General features: G+C 36.0%; 1 protein-coding gene across 1 annotated transcript; it reads right to left on the bottom strand.

The window, feature by feature from the left end:
- Positions 1 to 1,219: 1,219 nt before the first annotated feature.
- On the bottom strand, positions 1,220 to 16,486 carry LOC110018844 (ras GTPase-activating protein-binding protein 1-like). Its single transcript, XM_020716302.1, has 9 exons — positions 16,113 to 16,486; positions 15,873 to 16,010; positions 15,456 to 15,744; positions 14,910 to 15,142; positions 10,332 to 10,539; positions 10,137 to 10,258; positions 9,985 to 10,050; positions 2,247 to 2,313; positions 1,220 to 1,786 (listed from the first exon to the last, which is right to left on the bottom strand). The coding sequence occupies exons 1-9, from the start codon at positions 16,161 to 16,163 to the stop codon at positions 1,521 to 1,523; spliced, it is 1,440 nt and encodes a 479-aa protein (XP_020571961.1). The 5' UTR covers positions 16,164 to 16,486; the 3' UTR covers positions 1,220 to 1,520.
- Between the last annotated feature and the right edge of the window lie 277 nt (positions 16,487 to 16,763).

The raw sequence follows: 16,763 nt of genomic DNA, 5'->3' as shown, positions 1-16,763 counted from the left end.
GCAACTTCCACATTTTAAAACCAGACAATGGATTTTTATTAATATTTCTTACAACAGTTTAAATGTTGTTCTTTAATTTTAATTTTACAACTTAATCCATTTAATTATAGGGATATTTACATACATACAACTCAAATCCTAAGTATTGAGAGTAGCCAAAAACACCATAAATTTCCATATAGTCAAAATCCACTTCACTTTTATCTAAAAGGCTATTAATTGGTTGCATGGCACAGTCTATATATCATCTTGTGCACGGCTATATTAACATTTTCTTAAAAACAAATTCAATCCAAGAATGCATTGGTAAGTTACTACAAGGTTACAAGTTCACCATAATTCTAGCAATTTTATCATTATTTGGACAATATCATCTTCTTTATCCTTCTTATTATAACATGTTGAACATGATCAACTTTGCCTAGACTGAGCTCTTGAGATATTTGGACGTAACATGAGTTTGGGGCAGCTTCTACTTATCCAAATAAGCAACATATCCTTAAACGTAACCCACGGGTGACCAGTGTGATTCAACCCGTAACATGAGTTTAGTATAAAAACCAAATCATGTTTTTGGGAAAACTGTCAAAACGTGTATTCCAAACAGTGAGACGGCGTTTATAAGCTGCACCAAACGGGCCCTTAGTTCCCAGATTGTTTTGTATCCCAAAATGAAATAAGAGAATGAATAAAATTATCTTCTTTTTTACTTAGCTTGTGATTTCACATGGATTAATCCCTTATGTTAATTCATATAATGTTAAAAAGAAATCTATAAAAACAACCATTTTCTCTATTTGGAAGACTTTAACATGTGCTTTTTTTTTCTTTCTATTTGGAAGACTTTAACATGTGCTTTTTTTTTTTTTCTTTTTTTTTTCAGTGCAAGAAAACATGTACAAAAAAATTTTAATTGAGAGGTAATGGAGATGTTGATGCAGAATGAAAATGACCAAGAGGTAGGGAAGGAGTCGAATATATTTTCAGCACCTCCTTACAAATGAATTTCTACATTGCTCTACCCAAGTAAAGAGGAATAAAACCAAGATGTAGGAAATGTTTTCATCATGACCAGTTGATCAAAATCATTCTCTATATCGCTTAGATTCATCAAAGATCATCAGAGATCAAGCAGACGAATTGAGTGATATGTACATAAATCTTCCAAACAATTTAAAAACACTCATCAAGGCATAATCACAGAAAAATATATTTGGGGTAAAAGGAAAATTTTCCCTTATCACCGGTGATTATTAATTTATTATCTAATGAAGAAGATGATCCAAAAATTGTGCATCCGATTCATGGAAACATAGCAATAGCATGAGACTAAAAGCGGCATCTCTAACCTATATTTTTAGCAGCGATGAAGTTCAGAGCAAACATTTCATACTCTACAAAAAGACAAGCTTATAAATAAAATTGAAAAAAAGGCAAAGATATCTGCCAAGGAGCTCCAAGAGTTGTAGAAATCCCAAGCTTATATGAAGAATAGCACCACTTTAGTTTTTTTTGTTGTTCTATGCGGGCGCAGGGACGCGTGGTAATGATCCGGAGCGGCCACCACGGGCAGCATTGGAGCCCATTTGATCAACCCTCTGATATCCTACATCGCCTCCTCGGCCGGAGGCTCCGCCTCCCCTTCCCCCTCTGTTCCCAAAATCAGCCCTGTTATTATAGTCTCCCCTTCCATAACCTCTCCCACCACCATAACCCCGACGACCCCTCATACCGTCGCCACGGAACCCACCCCCTCTACCAGGCGCAAATCTTGCTCGGTTATTCACTGCGGTTAGAAAACGACAATTTACAAAATGAACCATGCGAACAAATAAATTAAAAGGATTAAGATGCAGGCATTGTTAAAAATGTATAATGTTAGAAAGTTAAGAGAGTTGTCATGTTTAGAGGTGTTGTCATAAGAACATCATTAGATGCGTTTAATATTTTTTTATAGGAATTTATAACATTTAGAACTGAAATATATAAACAATATTCTTCTTTATTGTACTTTTCTATTGTTCTCTTCCCTCGTCTTTATATAGACATGCATGGACTAGTACTATAATAAATCAAATAGAAATTTAAGAAGCATTAGTTTTAAATGTGGCTTTTAGACTTATTGAAGGGAATTCAAATTCAATACTTATTGAAGGGAATAAACATTTAGCATTTAGACATGCTTATAACATTATTGTTGATGAAGTAATAAGCTACTTTAACCAACATGCATTAATTATGTGTACCTCGTGAATCGTTAGCTCTTTTTTCCTCAACATAAGCTTGGCGACCACCAATCAATACAGGTGAAGCCTGAAAAAACAAGAGGCTGAGTAAGAATTGAAAACTTATGGTTGTTGGAAATGAATTTATTTCCTGTAAAAAATATTTCTGAATGTGAGCAGACACTCATTTCACAATAATTCATAAATAGAAGCCTACAAATCAGACGTGGATAAGAATACAGTTAAATATTCTAGAATCCAAAAAATCAAATTGTGAACAAAAAAAAAAGAAAATCATCAATCAATTTTTAAGCCTTGAATAAATTGAAAATTATTCAACCAGAGTGTTGGTTATATTCTGATGGTTTTAATTTCATCTGAAGAACCAAAAATTAAGTTTCTTATGTGCAGTGAACAATTAATATTAGGACAGCCAGCCATGCATCTATATTAGCACACTAAAGCAGTGGCTAGAACAAAAACATTCCTAGAAATACTTTTAACAGTTAAAAAAAAAAATGAACTCCTTCACTTGAAGCTCTCAGTTTTCTTCAACTATATACAGGGAAATACAAGTCGAGAATAAAAATAGGCATCTTAGATTTGCGCAAGTTCATATATCAGATCATTCTCTCTTCCAATCAGCTATACAAGGCTAGTCTACAAAGAAAGAAACCTGAAGGGTTACTTCTCCAATCACAATTAGCCTTACGACAAAGTAGAAACCTAGCTGCTAATTTAGCTGAGGCTACAAAAATTATCTTTATCTTAGATCTGCTTTCCCTACCAGGAAGTTCCCTACCAGGAAGCAACATTCCTAGCTAAAGTAAAACACAGCGTGCCAGAATATTTATATGCAGTTGTCCTTAAAAACTAGATGCTAAATTAGTGGGGGGGAAATTAACAAGAAGGAATTATGTACCTGCATAAACTAGCAATAGTGTATTATAAAATTTCATAAAACAAACTGAAATTTACATAATGTGCGGAAGGTAAAGATGAGGAATCTACAATTTCGTAATTATTTAGCTACTATGAATTAGTTTATTCCGTATCCCACAATAAAGTAACCAGTTTTTATGTTAAACCGATTCTCAGTTATTTTGATTATTATTTTAGCATAAAGCGATATAGGAATTAGTTTAATCCATTCATGGACTGATATTATTATCCTCGTTCCAATTTATGTGGTATGGTTTTGTTAGAAGGGCACCTAGCCTAAGGGCAAATTTATCTTTTGTACGCCTAAGGAGAATTTAGTCTTTTATTATTACTATTATTATTATTATTGTTGGATATAAATATACTTGTTATACCTAGTGCATGAGAATGAGTTGTGAGTCTTACGTCTAGGGTTTGGGAGATATTTCCTGCCTCATAAATTATAGGAGTTGGGAGAGATTTACCTCTCGAATTGTAGGTGCTTATCTTTTGTATTTATGTGAGTTGTTTGAATTATTAAAGAAAATATTTGTGTTTGCCCTAATTCATGTAAAAAAGTGGGTCGATTGTGATGAAAAATCATATCAAATTGGTATCAGATCAATAGATCTTGCTGGGAAAGAGACGACAGGAAAGACCGCGACGAACAAACATTCGAATTTCCCATTTCTGGCACAGCGAGCAAGGAACCGGGGATCGTTGCATGGTACAAGGATGCCAACATAAGAGTCGCGACATGCTAAGGACGCAGGGCGTGCGATACTGTCGCGTCGCGAACGAGCTACATGGGAACCAGCGACATGACCTCGCGAAACTGTCACGACTTGAGCGCGCGAGGAAGCTGAACAATCGCGGTGTGTGATTGTGAAGGACTAGCAGGAAGCTGCCAACTGGATCTCCTTAACCTTCGACCTTGATATCCAAGCGCGATTACAGCTAGCTGAGAAGCCACGTGGGGATCACGACTCACAGAGATGCATAACTCCCATATTTATTTTTCTATTCCAAACTTGGTGTCGGGAGCGGGCCTCAAATCAAAATCATATCAATGCAGGATTGTTTAAAAATCAACGACAGTATTTCAGGGTATAAATTTTTTTATCATTGAGATAGGAGATTTTTTTTAAGTGATGGCATCAAAAAAAGTAGATGATCTGGAGAAAAAAATGGAGGAAGAGACGAGTCAAATTAAATCTATGATGTAAGAAAGATTCGCCGCCATAGAGCAGAGGTTCTCTTCTATGGAGAATTGACTGGAGGATCGATTTGAAAGCATGGGGGAAATTCGAGTGCAATCCAAGAAACCGTCAACAGTTCAATTTACAAACCCTAACCAAAGGCTGACTGGAGAATCCGTGGCAAGATCGAAAGGAAAAGAGAGATAAATGTGAGAAACGTGAGGAGAAAAACATTCATCATCACGAATATCCACTTAGGGCTCCAATTAGGGGCGGATTAAAGATTTCTGATGGAGGCAGTTGAGCTGAAACATGGAGAAGGGATTAATGTTAGAGGTTTAGAGAAGCACGAAGAAGAAGGAAGAGAAGCAGGGAGAGAATATGGCTACGGTCGAAGGAAGGAGTTGTGCCCTCGATACATGGAGGGAAACAACAGAGAAAGAGGAAGATAGGGTAGTGAAGTTAGAGTTAGGAAGTTTAAGATGTCGATCTTTGAGGGGGGAGACAAACATAAGTGGTTGTACCGGGCAGAGTGATACTTCACGGTGAATGGATAAGATGTAGAGGAGAAACTCATGACAACATGATAGTGTTTGGAGGGGAAAGCTTTAACCTAATTTCAGTGGAGGGATGCGAGATACCCGATTTGTTTGTGGGATGAATTTAAGGAATGTTTGTTGGAACGTTTCCGAGCCATTCAGGAAGGAGACATACACGATTAATTCTAGGCATTGACTCAGGAAGAGACGATCATGGAATATAGAGAGAGATTTGAACTATTGTCCGGAAGACTGTGTGGGATTTCTGAAGTAGGACTCGAGGGTAATTTCATGAAAGGCTTGAAGCCCGACATACAGGCGGCACTCCGATTACTAAGACGGCAGGGATTGAGGGAAATGATAGAGCTAGCTCTGATGGTGGAAGACATAAACCATATAAAGAAAGCCAATAAGAGAAACACAGACTGAGCATCGTACAGAATGACTGCAACTATGCCAATGCCAAAAGTTCAAATAGTGGAAGTCAAGAGGGAGATTGCATAGGACAAGAATAATAGACCACGACCGGGAGAAACACTCAAGCGCCTTACAGAGATAGAGATCAGAGAGAAGCGAGCAAAGAGGTTATGTTTTCGATGTGATAAGAAGTTTACTCCAGGAACCATTGCAAGAACAGAAGATTACAAGTTCTCATGATGCAGGACGAGGAAGCAAAGAATCAAGAAATAGAGACAACGGTGGGGGATGTAGAATACTCTCATTTTTTCCTACATTGAGGACAATGTGTCTTTTGGGGGGGGGGAGGTATTGTTACGAGGGCATCTAACCTAAGGCCAAACTTTCCTTTTGTACGCCTAACAGGCCACTTTCCAACACCTTCAAATAAAAATATAGAAAAACATCCAAGCATCCATTTATTCAAGATGTAAATCTTCTACTTCTATAATGTTGTAGGACTTAGAGCAATTGTTACTTTAACTACATGAAAAAATATCTATGTAAAATTTATTCCTGCTTTTTATTGAAACACCTTAATAGCAAGCCTTAACTTACACTTTTTTGTTCATGTGTGTACTTCATTTATTTTACATATCCATTTATTTTGTAACTTATTGTCATTGGGTAGTTTAATTAGTGTTAACGTGTTATCTTATAAAAACTTTTTTACTCTTATTTGATTTAATTGTTTGGCTTCATTATAACACTCAAACTCCCACATATCTAAAAGGAACAGATAATAGCTATGTAACTTGTGATCTTTCTATAACCTACTAATTTGGGACACTTGTATTAGGCTCACTTGCTATTAAATTTTCATAGGATTTTCCTATCTTTGTTTTGGACAAGTCCCTCCTATAGTTGAATCTCTAGAGTTGAGGTTTCTTTTACAATAAAACTTAAACTTTCTTTATATGGTACAAATTCATAGAGGATGTTATTTCTACTTCTAATAAAATATTTACCTTCACTATCCCAAAATCTATATTATAACTCATCTCCACAATATCCAATGTTAAGTAAAAATTTTTGGACTTTATGAGAAGATTAATTCTGCTGATATGCTCAACATAAATATATAATAGCTAGTGAAGACTATCAAATGTGAAAAGCATACCTACTGGCATTTCCACACTTCTCTTAGAAGCCAAAATTTGAACGCAGTTGGTAGTCTTCGATTGATTAAACATGATATTATGTATTCTGCATTAGTCCATTGGGCTTGGAAAGACCTGCATTTATTCTCAGACTACTAGCAAATTCAATGAGAGTTTCATCATCCTCTCAACGTTTATTTCATCATGAAATTTCTACAGTTGTTCCCTCCATAGAAATAACATAAGTGCACTAGCGTTCTCAAATTCCATAGAGTAATATGCCCCACCATTGTCTAATCATAAGCACTTAATTTTGTTTCCAATTTTATCCTCCACTAGAATTTCCCACTTCACAAATGTTGCAAATACATCAAATTTAATTTTAATAAAATAAATGAATACCAAAAAGTGTCATCATCTATGAAAATGATGATGAAAATGACGTAATGATCCTTCCAGGGGATGGGGGATGGCCCTCATAAATCCTGAGTACTAAAGCCAACATTTTGGTCTTAAATTCTCTCCTAAACTTAGAAAAACTGGCACACCTTTGTCTGCCTAAACTACAATATTCACATAAGGTGGAATCAATAGACTTTAAACTTGGGAATTTACCCTTCGCATTGAGAATCTTTTTGGCCTTTTTAACTCACATAAGCCTTTGATGTCATAGATTTAAATTTGTATTTGCATTGAGGCTATCAATGTGTTAGTGGCGGTATAAATAGTGGCTACCTTGTTGTCTCAATAATTACCAAACCAACTTTTATCACTTTCAAAGTATTTCTACTAAAAATGGCATGAGATCCATTTGCAGCTAATTATTGCTATTCTGCAGAGCGCCCCAACACTCGGAAGATGGTGCCGCAGGGCCCACTCCAAATTCAGAAATCCAAAAGCACGACTGCAGCGCCCAAAAGTCAATGCCCCAGAGATGCTGGAGCGATGCTATTGCGGCGCCTCAGCGCTAATAACCGAATTTGAGCAGATCTTCGCTTAAAAGCTCTGTTTCACCGAATGAAATGGATGTGGTTTTGATTTCTCTTTTGCAAAAGAGAGAAAAGGAGCATCCTAAAGTGTTCCAAAGTATGAAGAGTTCAAGTGTGGTGTAGTTTGTATAATTTTTCTTATTTTCTTCATAGTGAATTTCTTGGTGTGGTGGGGCTTCGTCGTTTTTCTCATTAGCAATTTTTTCCATGTTAAAGCTTGTGCTCTCTGTGTTTTCTTATTTTGTGTGCTTCTATTTTAAGTTTTTCTTTGGATCCTCAAATCAATTTCACATCTCCGCCCAATAATTATCCACTAAAGATTAAATTTCTTTGGAAGCAAAGGACATGCTTTGTAAGAATTTCACCCCTATTTCGATTGTTTAATTTGTTGATGATGCATTACTTCTCTATGAGGTTTCAGTATTTCAACCCATTTACCTTAAATATTCTTCATCTCTTTAGGAATATTTTTGCTTTAAAGATTATTTTCTTTAAATCTATCTTAATCTACTTGGGCAAGTTCATTAACGGGCTTCTCAGCTTTTGCTTGTGTCATGGGTTGTAAGGTGGACAGTTCCATTCAAATATCTTGGGAGTTCCTTTGAGTTCTAATAAGATTAAAATCAACAATGAATGATTAAATTCAAAGCCTGCTACCAAAAAAGGTGGATTCTTCTATAAATATAGGAGACTCGCTCTATTAACATTGATTCCAATATGAGTTATGAACAAAATTAATGTTATTAGAACAAACTTCTTTTGAAAGGGTGTGTAAAATGTTAAGGATATAAGTTTGCTTAGTTAGAAATTTATCAGCAGGTCCAATAAGTTTGAAGGTTTTGGTGTTGTTAATGTTAGAACTTTCAACATTTATCTACTATGCAAATGTATTTGAAAGCATATTCATGCATATAATTACTCACTTGTTGCTACTATCAGTCATGACAGTTTAAGAAAAAATCCCTAAAAATTTGCTGCATAACATCATTCACTCGTTCATTTCTTAATAGAAATGTCAAGAAGATTTCTCTAATAGTTTTTCAGAATAGAGAAGTGAACAATGGTCCTTACAATAGATTTTGAAAAGATAAATGGCTCCTGCATTGCTCCTTAAGCAGTTAAATTTTGTGTTCTCTTTCAACTTGGAATGTTGACAGAAGTATCAACTCTCAATATGTCCCTACTTGGTTGGTGATTTCAGTGGAAAATAAATATCCCTACTTTCTTCCAAAACAATGTGGCTCACCACTATTCTTTTCTCGTCAATATTGGTGCAAATAATTTTAAGGAAAATCCCCATTAAGATTGATCGATCACCTAGAGGATATTCTATTAATTCCCTAAAATATTTGTTGTCAACGGCAGTACTACTTATTAGTTATTATTGTAGTTGGATCTGAAAGAATAAAACATGGACGTCTTCATTTTGGACATTGTCCTTTGCAAGTAAGGCTTTCAAAAAAGCTCGTTGTTCGCAAACAGCTCGTGTTTTAATCGTTCATTAAGTAAACAAGTTAAACACAAACAAATTTTTTAAAGCTCGAATTGTTGACACGAGCAACCCTTTTTTCAATCGTATTTGAATCGTTTCAGCTCGAAATAAATAAATTAATAATATTATTTATATAATAATACATTATATATATATTATTTATATAATAATATATTACATATATTTATATCTAAATTTAAATCATAACTCATGTGATCATGTGATTTTGTGCCTTCAATAGTACAAAATTAATGCATATTCTAATCCAACCCCCTACATATATTTTTTTTAATAATCTAAAAGAGTCAATTTCGACTTGAGCGTGAACACGCTGTTCATGAGCAATTTCGAACATCATCCAAGTTGGAATGAGCCGAACACAAGCCAAGATTGAGCTCACTCCAGCTCAGCTCGTTTACAGCCCTAAAGGTCCATCTTAAGAATTTTAATGTCCTTTTCAACTATTACTTTTAGCATGCATCAGGGACCGCTTCTTATTCTTTCTTTGATTGTGGATTTCCAACAATCGGAGAAAACTAGTCAACTTAATCAGATTAATAATTTCATGGGTATTGAATTAAAATTGTCTGATATTTGGAGAGATAAATTTGTGCTACCTGGAAGATTGGAGATATCTCATGTTCTGCCATCTGGAATATTTAAAGTGAAAGCAATAATTGGACAATTCATCATAAAGTGGAGGGTAATAATGCTAATTGGTTTGATACCATACAAAAAGCTCTTAATGATAGCAAAAGTTGAAGAGTTTTTAGTCTTCACGGTAGCCCTAATTTCTTTATTATTTAACGACTAGTTTTCCTACTTTTGGCTTGTTGACTTAATGTTCTTGTTTTGTTACCCTTCTCAAATTTCATAGCTAATATCCCGAGCTATTAATTTTAACAAGATAAATTCCCACCCCATTTTTCACAAAAAAACAAATAAATAAAAGTAAACTTCATGAAAAATCTAGTACGATAATGAATCACAAAGCGGACTGCTACAGTAAAATATCTATGAATAAGACGTGAAAATAAAGCACTAAGTAGCATTTACAACTTGCCTCTATTGCACTCTGAACAGCATTAGCCACCTCAAACTCCACAAAACCAAAGCAAAATCCCTGTAGCTGCACACAAGCACAAAAAAAATCTAGGTATTAAAAACAAAATTGGCAGAAAAATTAACAATAAACTAATTACGCTGGAGGAGAACCTTGTTACTTCTAACTTGTACGCCATTAGGCTTAACTGGACCAAATTTTTGGAACGCCTCTTCAAGCTGAGCGATTGTAGCATTCAAAGGCAAGTTTTTGATGTATATAGAATAACCGTCAGCTGAAAAGAAAGGTCAATGTAATTACCAAGTTAACCAAAAGAGTACAAATGCCTATTATTAAACAGACCAGACCTTCTGACTCATGGACAATGTTACTTTCTGCAACATAAGAGCCTGGGACAAAAACTTCTGCTGTTGGTGCGGGTGCTGGTGCTGGCGCTGGCGCTGATGCTTGTGTCGGAGCAGCAGGAGATTGTCGATCTGTATCAGTAGGCACTGCCCTGATCGGAGCAGATGTAGCAATAAATGCAGTTGTAGCATTTTCTTTCATTACTCTCACCTATATTCATTAAAATCTTTAAGATTATACAATTCTCCTAAACCAGAATACAGTTCAATCAAAATAACATTAAAGTATGATGATTTTACTTTTCAATGACTTGCTAGCTACAGAGAAAATAAATTATATAAAACACGTGAGCAATTGCACGAAAATCCAGAAAGAAGCATCATACTTAACATGGAGGGCATTGATGCGGAAACGCTTCAGCACTGTCATCGGCATGAAGCTGGATCGCATCCCGAACGCGAGAAGTCCCGTGTAAGCAGCGACCAGCTGCTCTAGCTGGACCGAACTGGTTCAAGTTCTTTCATTTCCAAGGAGTTAGCCAGTTCTCGTGTATCTTAATATATATTTGTTTTCATATGAGTCTAGGATTAGTTTTTTCATGTGTATTATATCGGAACAACTGTCAGAGTCTCTTCTTCCTTTCAAGGATTGTATCCTAAGATTACGGATGGTGCTTCGGCTTTATCCTGGTCTCCAGCTGGTGTTTATCTTTCCACAATTCCAAAGCATCCCTCCCGCTTCTCTACCCCGCACCCCTCCTCATTGTGGGCCGCCTCAATAACAGCATTTTGCTATTTTTCTTGCAGTTTACTCGTTGTCTAGCCATTCTCCTCGCTGCCCACACCCATGACAACCCTCCTTTGGCAATTCGGCAATCCACCACATTCCTTATTGTCGTTCCCGCCCTCCATCCTCGTTGCTATGAAGCAAGAACACGAACACGAGGACATAACAAGACACGGCACGGAGACACAATATATATAAAAAAAATTGGACACAACACGTCATAGACACGTTTTTATATTTAATTAAAAATAACACAACATAAATTATGCAAGAATAAAATTTAACTTCATAAATTTAATTTATATTATAAAATCTCGTGCTAATGAAAATTAATTTTTAAAATTAAATATAATATGTTTCAAAAGAATTCATCCAACTTATCTACTAAAATTAAAAAAATACTATGATTACAAAAAGGGAATTACTACAACTCAGCTTCGACAAATATTGGATGTCCATTCAATGCTCGATTTTAACGAATTTCAGAGGGAGCTTCAACATGATGAGAGATGAGACGGTTTCTACTATGAGATATAATTAAGGTTATATGTATATTTATAATTTTATAATTCCTGTGTCCCATTTTCTCAAAATATTGTTAAGCTCGCGTCCGATGCAGTGTTGAGGTGTGTCCCGGAAGTGCTCAGGCCTAAAAAAAATTCAAATATATATTTTGTAGTGTTGGATAGGTATCGGAGAAGTGTCGGGGTGTGTCAGACAAGTGTGCGTGTATGATACGTGTCCAACACTGGTACAATACATTTTTAAAAGTGTCGGTGCTACACAACCTCGCTGTCATTGTTGTTCCAGCCCTTCCCAGTCGTTGTTGCCGCAATTCCAGCCCTCCATGCCTGTTGCCATCATTGTTCCAACCTCTATCTCCGCTGCCACTGTTGTTCAAGCCCTCCACCTTTGCTGTCATCATCTCGGACAGCAATGGCACGTCAAAAATATGTTGGGTATTTGTTGTCCAAAACCCGGGAAGCCTTTTTCTTGACGTGCTCAGGCCTGAAAAAAATTCAAATATATATTTTGTAGTGTTGGATAAGTATCGAAGAAGTGTCGAGGTGTGTTAGACAAGTGTCCGTGTACAATACGTGTCCAACACTGGTACAATACATTTTTAAAAGTGTCGGTGCTACACAATCTCGCTGCCATTGTTGTTTCAACCCTTCCCAGTTGTTGTCGCCGCCATTACACTCCTCCATACCTGTTGTCATCATTGTCCCAGGCTCTATCTTCGCTGCCACTGTTGTTCAAGCCCTCCACCTTTGTTGTCATCATCTCGGACAGCCGTGGCACGTCAAAAATCTGTTGGGTATTTGTTGTCCAAAACCCGGGAAACCTTTTTCTTGATGTTCTATGCTTGCCAACCAACCCATCCACATCCCACCACCTTCCTAACCCTCACCGATCACCACAACCACCCTGAGATTCACCCTATCCATGTGTCACAAATCGTGTTCTTGTTATTTCCTATTTCAGACTGTCGCATTTTGTGTTTGTTATTGTTTTCTCTTTCAAGTGTGTTGGTGGTAACCACTTATTTGCTTTCAATAATAATAATTAGTTTTCCTATTATGATTTGGGTTAACACCCGTATCAAGCATGCTATCAATTTCCTAAAAGAGTATGAAGAGACAATACGACACTCACATAAAGTGTCTTTCAGTTACCATGCACCATATCATCCAAAGAAAATTCCATTGGTTTGCTGGTTTATTTTTGAAAGTTACTTAATGAGTTAAGTTAGGTAGGACTCGAGATAAAATTTGCTTTATTATCCAGATTTAAAATTAATTTACCCTAGCTTTGTCAATTTACTGTTTATAAAAGGCATTTTAGTAATGGTACCTAAGTGGAACTTCTAATCTAGTGACTCCTTGAGCTTATTACAATTTACAGCTAGTTAATGAATGATATTTAGATTTTATGCTTCCTTCATTGTTGTTTCCATCTCCATATAAGAGCAACCCATCAGCCACTCCACCTCCGACTGTTGCAATAATCTAACTACTCGTGAATATAAGCCTACATTGTTTGCTATCAGAGCAAATTTCTTGCGCTCAATGACAAAGATAATGATATCATCTCCTTAATATTGCGATTTCCAATAGTGATCAACGAAGTTTAAGCATTATATGTTTATTCCATTTTTTTTTAAAATTTCTGGCGCAAGAAGATTTTGGATTTGGGTTATATAGTATAATGAGAATGTTGCTTTTGTTTAAATCACAAAAAAGAACATAGGATCTGTGGATTACGAGCTATTAAATGGTCCAACAATTTTTTTTTATTCAAATGCAAATAAATAATAAGAGAATTAATGCCAAAATAATAATATAATGATCGCATAAATTTGAAAAAAAATTGAAAATTTGAACCACGAGAAACAGCAAGTAAATGTAATTAATTGCCACAAATAGATTCTCAATTGAGTCAAATCTGAACAAAATTTGGAGCATTCGCAAGCCAGTAATAAAATATGTTAAAAGAAACTGGGTCATGAAAAAATGTACCAAAATAGGAAATTCAAGCCTCATATCAATACAAAGAATTAATGATTTTACCCCCATATTGGGTAGTCTAATTTGGCTTACACTCAAAAGAAATAACAAAACAATTTGCAAACCAGATTGAAAACTAAAATGAGAAAATTTATTTAGTGTTGATGACTAATATGTCTCAAAACATCTATTTATAAGCTCCTCTATGGGCTCCAAAAATTCATGCCAGAGTCCCCTGAGAAAGTTTTATGGTCCAGCAATTTTTTTAGAAAATGGAGTAGGTTTTAAGAAAGATGCTACCCAGAAATTTCACCCTCAATATGGAAGGACTTTCTGATCTAGTTGTAGGCTTCTCGTAGAGAAGCCCTTATAATTAATTGCCTCAAATAATAATGAGAAAAAATATTTGAACTGGCCGTTAGGCAATAACTACTTAGCATATAGTAGTAATAATTTAAGCTTAGGATTAAAAAATTAGGAAAAATACCTTTTGGTTGAATAAGCTCTTTGAGCTTTGTTTAATTATAATTTCTTGTTGAATAAAAGAACTCCCTTTAGGAAATGACATTGTTTGTTAAAATAACTATTTTCTCTTGTTGTATTTAAAATTATTTATTACAATTTCACAAAAAGTTAATTACTATTGCACGCTGTTTAATAAATTTTTAACTCTTATAATGTATTATAGTTCTTTAGATCCTAACAAATTGCACTTAACGTACATGCAATTGGACTAGTGCAAATCAAGATCTTGCAAGACTAGATTGGTTTAGGGCCTGTATAAAAAGTCAGACAACCAATTAATAAGCCAAATGTATTCAAATCAAGCTTGAAAGGAACCAACCTTTGATTGAGTCAATCCATCTTAAAATTCAATTAAAATGTATATGTTATTTGGTATGAATGCATGCATGTACGCAGGCATTTATGCATCTATAGATTTGCCAATGTATACATCAATGCCAAAGTGGAAGCATGTATGGAACGTGGAATAGAGAAATTCAACTTAGAGATATAAAATCAGCCAAAGTAGGACTTTTTGTTATTGCAAGTTCAAACTTGGATTGATATCTTATCCAATTTATAAACAAGATCAACTCAAGCCAACCAAGACTAATGCCTTAATCAAATTAAGTATCTTTACGGTGACCTTGAGTGCGGTCGATGGGCCTGAATCTGATTTTTCAAAAACCTAAATCCATGCTAAAAGCCTGCTATCATAAGTTATTAGATAACAGCAAATAAATTTTAAAAAACAGATTGAATGCAACAAACACGTGCACTTACGATTGAAGCATATGACATCTTCTGCTCCAGGCCAGTTGAAGGACCTGAATCAACAACAGCAGGCTGCAAGGCAGTAGGAACTTCATTAATCACCTCCTCCGCGGGCTCTTCTTCTTCAACTGTAGACTCTACATCATGCTCCGAAGGATCATAAACTTCCTCTTCATTTACATCATCATCTTCCAGTACTGCTTCACTTTGCTCGGATGAATGATGCTCCTGCCGAACGGTATCTGCGGTATAAAAAAACAAAGGGAAAATTACATATAGCACCCAATTCTTATGTATTTGCCTATCTCACACTCAAAATTTCATTTTTACATACATAGCAATTTATTTATGGATGAAAAGATAGATTTGACTATTAAGGTGATGATGAGCGTTCCTTTTAATATAATGTTTGTAATTATGAAAGTTTTAATATGAGATAGGTAAATATGAAAGTTTTGGATGCTATGTATGTAAAAGCCACCAAAAAAATGCTAAACGAATCTCCAGAAGGGACAACATGAAAACAAGAAATAAACGGAGGCTTTCAAGCATTACCACCCTCTGTAGAAAGAGGAACCTCAGTTTCATCCGTCAAATGCTGCTGCTCCTCTTGCTGGTCCACTTCTTCCACATATCGGAATATATCATTTAAAACATAGTACCCGGAGTCCTGGGTAGCAAGAAAGAAGGTCTGGGTGAAGTCTCTCTTCACATTATCCTTCCCAAATAGGTAACCCGTGACAAGGACGATGACCCCACCGTTAAGGGATTCCTGCGCATCCACTGTCTTTATCTGTGCTCGAAACTCGCTGTAGTCCATGGATAGAATCTTCTCGTTTATCTCCTTCATCATATCAACAAAGCGAAATAAGTAGCAACAAAACTATACATCAGAGCACGACTCGACTTCCAGATTCCTCCTTTCCCCACATTCATTCCGTCCAAGCAATAAAAAAGAAAAGCATAACTTACCTGCAAAGAAGAAGTCGTGCTCATCTCGCCTTGGCTTCCGGGACGACCCAGCCTGCTATTTTCCTGGTAGAATCGATGAACATGCTCCGGCGACTGATGCAGGATGTGGAAGAATTGCTGTACAAATGCATTCCCAACCTGTTCCGATCACCCAAACAAATCATAAAAAAGTAAAAAAAAATCCTGGAATTTCAGATGCAATACATAGTGGCAAAAAAGTAGACAAAAAGCGAATCATACCACTTGAGGAGAGCGCACTGATCCCGCGGTAGTCGGCTGCTGGGAGGCCATCCCTAATTGATAAACTCGGAAAGAAGTGAGAAACTCAGAACTTGATACGGCGAGCGTTTTGAATCCGGGGTGATGACGGATCAGCTGCGAAGGAGGGATTAAGCTTACGGACGTGAAACCTCCGGCGATCGATCGGCGAATACTTGGAGCAGGATCGAGCTAGAACAAGCTCTTTGGCGCTATTGCAGGGAGTTCCCTAGGGTTTAGAGCCTCGGATCTGGGAGGAAGGAGAGGAGCCAAAGAGAGTCCACGGGGCGTCCTCCGCTTCGCTCTCTATGCTCTCTTGTCAAGCGCCGGATTCCCTCCCCTGTTTTATACGCACTAAACAACGCACAGCAAGAATTTTCCTTTCTAATTTTAGTCCAGGAACAATTTAAGAAAATTTTTCCAATTAATTATATATTTTAATTATTATTTTATACATTAGAAAATGCCTTTTTAAGGCTTTTACATATAATGACGAACCCAGGATATTATTGTAATAGCCAAATTTTCCAAATATATTTTAAATTTGAGTTGACGGTGATATATATATATATATATATTTATTTATTTATTTATTTATTTATTTATTTGATCCAAAAATTATCGGGAAACACA

Source organism: Phalaenopsis equestris, unplaced genomic scaffold (assembly GCF_001263595.1).
Source record: "Phalaenopsis equestris unplaced genomic scaffold, ASM126359v1 Scaffold000036, whole genome shotgun sequence".
Taxonomy (NCBI): Eukaryota; Viridiplantae; Streptophyta; class Magnoliopsida; order Asparagales; family Orchidaceae; genus Phalaenopsis; species Phalaenopsis equestris.
Note: the sequence above shows the minus strand (reverse complement) of the source record. Positions and strands in the feature narration are given on the sequence as shown.

Excerpts from the sequence above, each read along its gene's own strand:
- LOC110018844 (XM_020716302.1), bottom strand. The coding sequence starts at position 16,163 with ATGGCCTCCCAGCAGCCGACTACCGCGGGATCAGTGCGCTCTCCTCAA. Across the intron at positions 10,540-14,909 it reads AGATGTCATATGCTTCAATC|GTGAGAGTAATGAAAGAAAA; the intron begins GTAAGTGCACGT and ends TAATGAATATAG. Across the intron at positions 10,259-10,331 it reads CATTGTCCATGAGTCAGAAG|CTGACGGTTATTCTATATAC; the intron begins GTCTGGTCTGTT and ends CTTTCTTTTCAG.